General features: G+C 30.1%; 1 protein-coding gene across 3 annotated transcripts in view; it reads right to left on the bottom strand.

Moving 5' to 3' along the window:
* Window positions 1-12,526, bottom strand: part of LOC145241295 (voltage-gated delayed rectifier potassium channel KCNH8-like) — a 504,754-nt gene that overhangs the window by 38,136 nt on the left and 454,092 nt on the right. For all 3 annotated transcript variants that reach the window (XM_080104041.1, XM_080104042.1, XM_080104043.1), the window contains one exon: window positions 9,353-9,426. In XM_080104041.1, coding sequence (XP_079960167.1) covers window positions 9,353-9,426 — 74 coding nt within the window. The remainder of the gene's footprint in view (window positions 1-9,352; window positions 9,427-12,526) is intronic.

Genomic DNA, 12,526 nt, shown 5'->3' with positions numbered 1-12,526 from the left:
GGAAGGATGAGGAAACAAGAAAATGATGATAAAAGGAGAAAAAAGGACAGAGCAGACAGTAAAAAGACAGAGCAGGTGGAAGGGAGAGAATAGAGGTTGAGGATGTAAAAGAAGTTGGTAAACAAAGGATGGATAGTGCAGATGGGGGAGAAGATGAAGAAAAGAGCGGGATGAAGAAGAAATCGATAAAGAAAATGAAGAGTAACGATGAAAGAGAAAGAACGAAATTAAAGAGAATTCACATAAGAATAAAACGATTTAGAATGAAATTAAAATGGAAGAATAAAAAAGAAGATGAAAAATAAAAAAGAAGATGAAAAATAAAAAAGATGAAAAATAAAAAAGAAGATGAAAAATAAAAAAAGATGAAAAATAAAAAAAAAGATGAAAAATAAAAAAGAAGATGAAAAATAAAAAAGAAGATGAAAAATAAAAAAGAAGATGAAAAATAAAAAAAGATGAAAAATAAAAAAGAAGATGAAAAATAAAAAAGAAGATGAAAAATAAAAAAAAAGATGAAAAATAAAAAAGAAGATGAAAAATAAAAAAGAAGATGAAAAATAAAAAAGATGAAAAATAAAAAAAGAAGATGAAAAATAAAAAAGAAGATGAAAAATAAAAAAAAGATGAAAAATAAAAAAGAAGATGAAAAATAAAAAAGAAGATGAAAAATAAAAAAGAAGATGAAAAATAAAAAAAAGATAATAAGAATGAAGCAGATGATGAAGAAAGAAAAACTATAGAAAAAAATGAAAATGAAGTAAACGTTTGAATGTTTGAAGAATGGATAGTCTGTGTTTTTAAGGATGATTAAATCACTGGTAGAGAACATGCCAGATGACATTAAGGGTGATTAATAGTAAACTGTGTATTTTATACATTTGCTTGCATGTTATGTTAAAACGATAATGGCTGCCACACATTTTAAGTAAAAACAGCAGAGTTTGGGTCGGTTATAATTTGATTATATATTGTTTTATTCATGTGTAGTTTTAGGTATTAATGTTTTTTTTTTTGTTTTTTGTCTGAATTTAGTTAAAAATCCGTTTTTTTTTATGGCAACGAATTAAATTTTATGTCAAGTGAAAATTATTTTATGGAAACAATTTAAATTTTATGTCAAGTGAAAATTAGAATAATGGAATATTCTTTCACCCTTTCTATTGGATTAATACCTGTCCTTAATGTGGTCAGGACTGACAATGGATAATCATACTTTTTCCAACGATTCTCACATGCAATGGAAATTTATAAGAAATTGACAATGCATACATGGTAAATATATTTGCATATATATATATTCCAAGATAAGTGCAAATGTGCATATGCAAGTGTATATATTAGTGTTGGAATGATTAATCAGAATCGGAATCAGGAATCAAAAAAATGAACAAGTTGGTGGTCGGGGGTGGGGGGGGGGTTATCGGAATCGGAAAAATTTTGTGCCTATTTTCCGATGCCAAAAACAATTCCTTTAAGTATATTATTTGATTTTATTTTGTTTAAAAATGTTTTTTCTACTGCTGGTAATAATCATAAAATACTAAATATTTAATCATTTAAACCAAATCGTTTTAGAATTCCGTTTTCTAAAATAAGGGTTGTTGACTGATGAGGTCTCTAGTTAGTAAATACTAGTAGACCGAAACATGCTCATGACTGTGTAGCAATAAACTACTGCTTATGTAAAGACAAATGTAACTTGCTCTACTTCTGTATTGAGCACTCTTAATGAACCTCGTTATATTTAACTGCTTACCCTACCTTTGGAAAATAGCAACCTCAAATTATATATATATATATATATATATATATATATATATATATATATATATATATATATATATATATATATATATATATATATATATCCCCGAAACAGTGTTTCATGGTAAACAACTGATGATCCTTTAAAAAATAAACTATTACTGGTACTATAGTGAATTCGAGAGAGCAAGTTGATGCAGTCATTGCAGGTGATTGAATTTTTTTTTTTTACACAGTGATCACCACTTATCAAGGCCCGGAAGTCACTCAGAGATAAGGGTTATTGTAAGTACATTACGTTAGTGTGGAGATTTGATGAAGTGTTTACTTAAGGGGGTGATTCATTAGGAATTTGTTAACGTTGGACTTGAAGACATCCAAGTTGTAGTCCGGTGGGAATGACTTAATGACTAAATAGTTTTCTAACAAATGATAAAAAATAATTCTTTTTTTTGTATAGTTTTAAAGGTTAAAAACTTCCAAGACTATATATATTGCAGAGCGTCTAGATTACATGAACCATGTAAGTTGTTCAAAATAGTGTTTTTATAGATTTTTCAATAAAATGATTTTGCAGACTTGTTAGTTGCAATACGAAACAATATTGCATCTTTTGAAGAACTATTATATAGCACTATATATGCTCTGGAACCCAATAAAAAGGCATTCATTGAGCTTGGACATTTTCAAAATTTACAAAATTTATATGTAAAAAAAACCCCTTTATTTACGAGAAGGATTTTTTCAATTCATTGCGATTGGTCTATACAAACCGCGTACGTTTTAAGTAAATAGTTAACCTATAAAGTTTACGCATAAATCTATACTTTCGTATATTAATTTTATGTGAGTAAATTAAGTAGTTATATATATATATATATATATATATATATATTTATTTATTTATTTCTGTGGAAATATGATTTTTTCAATTATATTTCACTTTTTACATATACAAATCGTTAATTTAAGAAGCTCATGTAATAAATAAGCAACAAATGTCCAGATTTCATGATGTTGACCATCTTACAATTTATTCCTTTAATTCCAGAGCTGGCGAATATTTGAGACTTCTGCTTGAGGATTTCCTAAAAATGTTCTATTGGGTTCAAGTCTGCAGACATGTTTGGCCGGTCCATCACCTTTACCCTCAGCCTCTTCAGTAAAGCAGTGGTTGTCTTGGATGTGTGTTTTGGGTCATTGTCATGCTGGAACGCTGCTCTACGACCCAGTTTCTGGAGGGAGGGGATTATGCTCTGCTGTAGTATTTGACAGTACATGTTGGAGTTCATGTTTCTCTCAATAAAATGTAACACTCCAATACCTGCAGCACTCATGCAGCCCCAGACCATGACATTCTCACCACCATGCTTGACTGCAGGCATGACCCACTTATCTTTGTACTCCTCAAATTCGTGTGCATGGCTGTTACCCCAGGAGGAAGCCTCTTCTGAAGAAAGACCGCAAACAGTTTTCTGAAGACATGTCAACAAAGCTTATAGATTACTGGAATCATGTCCTATGGTTTAATGAGACGAAATTTAATTTGTTTGGTTTTGATGGCCTTAATCATATATATCATAAAATAAAATAAAATTAACGCAGCTTAAATTCCTAGGGATACTAACTAACTAACTATATACATATATATATATATATATATATATATATATATATATATATATATATATATATATATATAAAAATGCAAGTACATATTAGTAATTACAACAATTAAAAAATAATCATAAAAACCGAATATTATATCTTAAATCAGTCATCTAAAATTAAATTAGAAAAAAATCATTTTTTTGTTTTTGTTGCCTTGTTTTGTTGGTTGGAAAACCAATGTTATAAACACATAAAATTGTGTATGTTGGTAAGAGTTTTCAGTGTTTTCATGTGTTAGTGTTAGTGTGTGTGTGTGTGTATGCGTGTGTGTGTCTTCTGAGTGAGAGTGCAAAACGTTTTTGCATGTGTGTGTGTGTGTGTGTGTGTGTGTGTTAGCGTTTTTGCATGCGTGTGTGTGTGTGTGTTAGCGTTTTTGCTACTAAGTTACATTGTATGTGTGCATATGCATGTGTACACGTGCAAGAATATGTGTAAGCTGAACATTGAATACTTGAACATGAAAATAACATTATAGGTAGAGTTCTTTGCAGTTAAACTCACAAACCCTAAACTTGTTTTCTCTCGAGTACACACACATGCGCACACACACACACACACACACACACACACACACACACACGGAATTATACAGATAGACACATGCATTAAGTACTCTACTTATCTGCGATGTTACTTAAAAATTATTTTTTTCTTGCATATATATATATATATATGTGTGTGTGTGTGTGTGTGTGTGTATGTGTGTGTGTGTGCGTGTGTGTATGTGTGTGTGCACGCCTGTGTGTATATGCACTTCTGCATTAAAACAAAGTGAATTTGCACCTTAAAAATATCTAATAAATAAAAAACATAAATATAAAAATCATTCTCGTTTTGTTGACCTAAATTTGAATATTACAAGAAACTTATTCCAAATGTTACTAAGAATTTCACCTTTTTGAGTTTGGGGGTTATTTACAATATCAAAAATCACTTTATTTTATATATATATATATATATATATATATATATATATATATATATATATATATATATATATATATATTAGATTTGTCTTTACACAAGCAGTAGTTTGTTGCTACACAGTCATGAGCATGTTTTGGTCTACTAGTATTTACTAACTAGAGACCTCATCAGGCAACAACCCTTATTTTCGACAACGGAATTCTAAATGAAGAGCGAAAATTAATCCTCAGCAAGTTTTTTTTACTGATTCTACCGATTTCTATTATATCTCAGAAAGAATTAACCTCTATATCAAAAACATGTATAATCTTAACCAATGGATCAATACGGCTGAAGCTATTAGCTGGTTCTCAAGAATACAAAACAAAGATAGATGTGCCTTCATACAATTTGATACTGCTAACTATCACTAACTGTTCAATGACACAATGGAATTTGCCTCTCTTCTCACCGATATCTCCAAGGATGAAATCGACATTATAAATAAATGTAGAAACACGGTCCTAATTAGTGGGAACAAGCAATGGATTAAAAATCAAGCAGGATGCTTTGACGTTCTGATGGGCTCCCTTGACTCTGCAGAAATTACAGATTTAGTGGGACTATACATCCTATATAACCTTACTAAGGACATTGAGGTTGACACGATCGGCCTCTATAGAGACGATGGCCTTCTTTTCGTAGAAAATGTTGACGGCCCCAAATGTGAAAGAATAAAAAAAATCATCATGAGAGAATTCAAAAGAATTAACCTTAAAGTTGAAATTACCATGAACATTAAAATAGTCCACTTCCTAGATGTCACACTCAACCTAAACAAAGTAACTTATGAACCCTATAGGAAAGAGAACAGTAACCCTTTATATGTCCACCCCCTCTCTAACCATCCTAAAGCTATAATTAAACATATACTCAGATCTATTAGTAGAAGAATAAGCTCAAACTCCTCATCCAAAGAAATCTCCGATAAACACAAAGATTTTTACAACAAAGCCCTAGTTAACAGTGGATATAAGGAAACCAAATTAGAATATATAAAACCCTCAAGTAATACACTCACATCTAGAAAAAAACGTAAAAGGAAAATCATTTGGTTCACTCCTCCGTTCAACCAAATGGTCAAAACCAACTTGGGTAGAAAATTCATTAATCTCATTAAACTACACCCCCCCGGCAACATACTCCACAAAATATTCAACAAAAACACCATCAAACGGAGCTACAGTTGGGGTAATAACTTAGAAAAGATAATAAAAAACATAATATTAAAATTTTAAACAACGACACAGAACACAATTTAGGGAACAGGGTAACAAAAACGTGCAACTGTATTAATAAATCCAAATGTCCCCTTAAGGAAAAATGTCTCACAACCTCTGTAATATATCAAGCTAATATTAGGGCAAAGGAAGACCCCACCACTTGCAAATCCTACATCGGGCAAACTAGTAATACCTTTAAACAGAGATACACAGGCCACAAAAGCTCTTTCCTAAACCCAAATTACAGAGATAAAACATCATTAGCTACATACTACAATGATCTAACAAGTAAATATTTGACACCTATTGTTGAATGGCACATCCTAAAAAAAGCATAAACTTGCCAGTCACTAAATTCACCTTGCCTTCTTTGCTTGAATGAAAAACTATTTATCACAAAATTTAAGGATAGGGATAAACTCTTATATAAGAAACCGGAAACCCCCACAAATTGCAGACATTACAAATCGCATCTGCTCTCTCACTTGCAAATTACTCCCCAATAAATTCCAACACGACCCACATGCAATATCCGACAGTTGAACACCTAGACATCCTAGCCTCAAGTCCAACATTCACGAAATCCAAAACCACACTTTTCCTGAGTAAAACCATGCATAAAATAAAAAATAAATAAATAAAATAAAATAAAAAATAAAAATAAAAATGACTAAATTTAACCATTATAAGCTTAAAAATGAGATATATCCTGAGTTTTGCAATTACCATCATTATGAAAAGTCTTTAATACACAAATTAATAAATCAACATTAAAAGAACAAATGAAATAGAAATTAATATTGGGGTCGTCCCAAAGAAACCGATTTTGTTTAAGTAAGATAAAATAAAGCTTTTAAATGATGCTACCTTCTCTTTCCCTTTCCTTCTTCCTTCTTCCCCGTCTTCCCTTTTTCCTTTCTTCCCCATATCTCCCCCTACCACCTACATTCCTTTCTTTTTCAAGCCTCTACCCCCCCTTCCCTCTCCTTAACCGGTCACTGAACGCCCAAACAACATTTGACAGACCTGGATAAATTCCTAACCTCTTCTCAGACATAAGTATATTAAATTAAAATAAACTTTATAAATAAAAAAGAAATTTTATGACACACTGACCCTCAAAAGTCTCAGACAAGCGACGAACTACAGACAAACGAGCTTCTCACTTGTTGAAGATAACATCTGTATAACCCTAGATTTGGAACCCAATCCCCTCAACCTACAAACTCTCAACCCAACACGAAAATGAATAAAGACACGGATAAATAAGTAAATGAGCAAATATGAGACTAAATAAACTAACAAATTCACACCCAATTCAACCCTGTTCTCCACGAAACTGAATCCTAACCCCCAGGACCTGATAAAAAAATAACCTTCTTTTGCTGAGGATTAATTTTTGCTCTTCATTTAGAATTCCGTTTTCAAAAATGAAGGTTGTTGCCTGATGAGGTCTCTAGTTAATAAATACTAGTAGACCGAAACATGGTCATGATTGTGTAGCAACAAACTACTGCTTATGTAAAGACAAATCTAAAATGTAACTTACTCTACTTCTGTATTGAGCACTCTTGTATAAACCTCGTTATATTTCACTGGTTAACCTACCTTTGAATAATAGCAACCTCAAATACATATATATATATATATATTTTATTACGGTTATATCTGCTTAGTTACACAAGTTTCGGTTAGCAAATCATATCAACGACACTGTAACTTCATCAGAATTTACTTTTCTATAAAGTCTGAAGAAGTTACTGGGTCGTTGATACGATTCGGTAACCGAAACTTGTGTAACTAAGCAGATAAAACGGTAATAAAAAAATATATATTTGCTCTGCAATAGTATTGAGCACTCTCTTCAGGTTTTTACTAATTACCATTTTTGCTATATATATATATATATATATATATATATAGTTTCACTTCTTATTGAATCAGTTCTGGAAATGGCTGGAGTAATATACAATACAAAAATCATTTTATTTCATATATATTTTTTGGAGATCAGGGTTATTTACGATATTAAAATCACTTTATTATATATATATATATATATATATATATATATATATATATATATATATATATATATATATATGGCTATTTTTCTGTAAGTAGATGAAACAATTCTTGGATAGCGAAGTTGCAACAGTAACATCAAGAAAGTTTGTTTTTTTTCGGATGAAATAGGTTCATTCTGCTTTGTATCCAGAAAAATTGACCGTTTTCTTATAAAAATATTGCATGTAAAAATTCCGTTCTCTTTGGTGAGCTACCATAAATATTGGAATTTAGAAATTTACCAGGAAGCAGTGTCATGCAGAAGTCCTATAGTGTTTTGGTTATATTCTTGTTCAACTTCTTGTTAGTATAACCCAAAGTATGAGTCCTAGTACTGAGAATTATTATTGTTAAATATCTGGGCCATGTACACCGAGAAATCATTTCGTAAGACGAGGTGCACTTGGTAACGTGATGCAAGACGCAACATAAAATAATTATCAAATGTATCAACAGGTCATTTGAATAATAATGAACGTGATTCTGCATAAGAAGAAACAACCAGCATGATCGATTGTCAAAAATATGTTAAATGTTGGATGTTTAGAAAGGTTACTTTTTGCAAAAAAATATATACAGGTGCAATCAAGTTGCACCTAAATCAAGTCAATCGTCTCAAGGGGGCATTTAAGGGGTCACAAATACATATATGATAATAACCGTAAATGGATATCAGAGTTGGTTACGATTTGGACCTGTGAAGAATCAGTCCATCAAATTTCTCCTGTGCATGCATCTCTCTCCCAACAACCAACCCTACCGCCGACAACAATATATATATATATATATAGTCATCCACATACAGTACTGTTTTGCTGTTTCACAGCTTATCAGTGCAGCTAGACAAGCAACTACCTCAAACCAGGATCGAAACCCGATCACCCAAACGACAGTTTCTAACCATTGTGCTATATGGCTGTTGCTATGCGGACAGTGAATTAACAATGTTAGGACATTGTCCAAATACCTAAGCTCACACTAAGTTTACACAAAGAGCATCGCTTCATACGCTAATGGTAATTTGTATACCACTTCCCAAATGCTCAACCTAAGATAGGCAGCATTATGTTTCATCATTCTTTTAAGGACAGCAGAAATACAATACTATGAGAAAGGTAGATAATTTGAATATGATTGGGCGTTCTTTCCGTCCATCAATTTGGATGTCCGGTGCTATCTTCGCCCCCTACTACCAGGAAGATCTAATTCAAAAGTGAAATGAAAACTGATCTCAGCAGGTCATATGATCTTGGATCATTTTATCAGAACGGTTTAATTTGAATTGTTTCATTCTTACAGAAACATCATTTTTTTTAAGATCTTATGTGAAACCAAAAATTTATTCAATAAATAAAACTTTCGATTCCAGTTAAGCTTATATACACTAAAAAATAAATGGCGGTAACTACTAATCAAAATGGAAAAATGTCCAACTTTTCAAAATTTCAAAATTTCAGGAATGTAACAAGAAACATTGAATAAAAGTGGAGAAAACATTTAGAAGAATAATATATAATTAATGAAATGACTTTTCTTGAAGGAAAGGCGTTTAAAAGAGGCTTAAAAGATTATTTCAAGATTTAATAAAACTGAAGTTTCAAATTGAAATTCATGCAAATTTGTAAATTATTGACAGTAAAATGGAAAAAAATATTTACTTTGATCCAGCTCTTGGTAGTAAATAATTCGATTTGTAGTCACCCACATGCAGAGAATCTCCAGTGGCAGGTTCCTTAAAGAGAAAAAAATGGTAAATAAGTCAGAGAATTTTATTATTCTATTAATAGGTCTTGCATATCAACAAAATGTAAAAATAGGATTTGTTCACACTTACAAATAATTTACTGAAATATATAACACATGTCACAAATGAAATATTTAACACATGTCACAAATGAAAAACTTAACACATGTCACAAATGAAATACTTAACATATGTCACAAATGAAATATTTAACACATGTCACAAATGAAATATTTAACACATGTCACAAATGAAATATTTAACATATGTCACAAATGAAATATTTAACACATGTCACAAATGATATATTTAACATATGTCACAAATGAAATATTTAACACATGTCACAAATGAAATATTTAACACATGTCACAAATGAAATATTTAACACATGTCACAAATGATATATTTAACACATGCCACAAATGAATTATTTAACACATGTCACAAATGAAATATTTAACACATGTCACAAATGAAATATTTAACACATGCCACAAATGAAATATTTAACACATGTCACAAATGAAATATTTAACACATGTCACAAATGATATATTTAACACATGCCACAAATGAATTATTTAACACATGCCACAAATGAAATATTTAACACATGTCACAAATGAAATATTTAACACATGTCACAAATGAAATATTTAACACATGTCACAAATGAAATATTTAACACATGTCACAAATGAAATATTTAACACATGTCACAAATGAAATATTTAACATATGTCACAAATGAAATATTTAACACATGTCACAAATGATATATTTAACACATGCCACAAATTAATTATTTAACACATGTCACAAATGAAATATTTAACATATGTCACAAATAAAATATTTAACACATGTCACAAATAAAATATTTAACACATGTCACAAATAAAATATTTAAAACATGTCACAAATGAAATATTTAACACATGCCACAAATAAAATATTTAACACATGTCACAAATGAAATATTTTACACATGTCACAAATGAAATATTTAACATATGTCACAAATGAAATATTTAACACATGTCACAAATTACTATTTAAAGCGAATAGAAATCAGCTGATTTGTCCCTAGGTCTTATATTCCATGAGTGATGTTTGTGATAACGGGAAAAATTGAACTTATCATTTGCAGCTTTTTGACTTTGTACTATTTTTTTATATAACTTCTTACATCAGATGGCTTTATGCCTTGCCTATAGCGATTTTCATTGTAAAAAAAAAATACATAGATCTGAACCAAAAGAGGGCCGCTTTGTCAATCAGAATTGGAATCGACTTCTAGGAGAGATAGTAAACGTTCAAAAAAATTGAACAGTTGTTTCCCTATAGTGAGCCATTCGGTCGTCATTCTAGTTTTAACACAAAAATACATTTAAGAAAATACATTAAAAAAATTGAACTGTTGTTTCCCTATAGTGAGCCATTCGGTCGTCATTCTAGTTGGGACATCGCACAAGTTGGTTCACAGGTTCACTCAGCCAGCAGAGTCTCAGTACACACTAACAGAGGATAAAGTTTTATCTCTTTCCCACGGTGGAAAGATGTGACACAAGGTCGGGAAGGTGGGAAGAGCCGTCTGGACTGCAAAAAAATATTATTCTCATCCCACTGTCAATGAAACCAGGTATGCTGTGTCTGTAATGCACCCCATCAAGGAGTAACCTCATTGATTGCTAAGATTGAAGCATCTGTTTTTTTCTGCACAAGATAACACCAATTATCACAGAACTCCATATGTAGCATCTAATCCAAGTCCTCCGTCAATATCATGGACAAGCACAGACTATTCATTTCAATGCCGTTGCAGTAACTTGGTGTCTCTGTGCCATGAGAACGTTATTGGAAGTGCTGTTACGTCTTGGCATGATATGACCAGCTCCGAGGTTATAAACGATAGGTACATCCACTTTTCATAAAGGAATTAACCCAATTCGCAGGCTTGACGGTTCTTTTATCAAGTTTTAGGCGTCATTAATTCTCCCCAGAAAATTAATTATCTGGACTAGATGAAATTGAACATTTAAATAAAAGGAGTGAACAGTTTTAAATGTGGTATTCGTTTTCATTTTAAAGGTGAGTGTTGGGTTGGAAGAAAGTAAGAATTGACCATATATATATATATATATATATATATATATATATATATATATATATATATATATATATATATATATATATATATGTATATATCTAAGTATATATATATGTATATATATATGTATATATATATGTATATATATATATATATGTATACATATATATATGTATATATATATGTATATATATATGTATATATGTATATATATATGTATATATATATGTATACATATATATATGTATATATATATATGTATATATATATGTATATATGTATATGTATATATATATATGTATATATATACGTATATATATGTATATATATGTATATATATATATACGTATATATATGTATATATATACGTATATATATGTATATATATGTATATATATATATATATAAATATGTATATATATATATATATAAATATGTATATATATATATGTATATATATATATATATAAATATGTATATATATATATAAATATGTATATATATATAAATATGTATATATATATATATATATATATATATATATATATATATATATATATATATATATATATATATATATATATATATATATATTACGTGTTTTTACATTACAGCTTCTGAAGAAACATATAAAACTTGAGAGTTGACTAAGCTGGTTTGTTTGACCAACCATCGCCTACAAAGTCGAAACTTCAACTACAAAATGTTCTCTTTTGTGATAACGAAAAAAGAGAGTGAAAGAGTGAAAGAGTGAGATAGAAAGAAAAAGAAAAAAAAACAAAACAAATATACACATAAAAAGAAAAGAGAGAGAAATATTGTTATTAAATTCGCTGATAGTTCTGATTTTTCAATATTAACAAAACCAATGTTTACAAAAGTGACTGAGTCTGTGTTTTATTTTGCTTTTTGTACTTGTGAGCCCATGCGTTCCCTCGATGGCCACCAGTGTGAGAAACTACGACGATACGCCAT

This window comes from Euprymna scolopes, chromosome 20 (genome assembly GCF_053919585.1).
Source record: "Euprymna scolopes isolate OS-2025 chromosome 20, ASM5391958v1, whole genome shotgun sequence".
NCBI classification, from domain to species: Eukaryota; Metazoa; Mollusca; class Cephalopoda; order Sepiida; family Sepiolidae; genus Euprymna; species Euprymna scolopes.
This window is presented reverse-complemented; position numbering and strand designations above follow the sequence as displayed.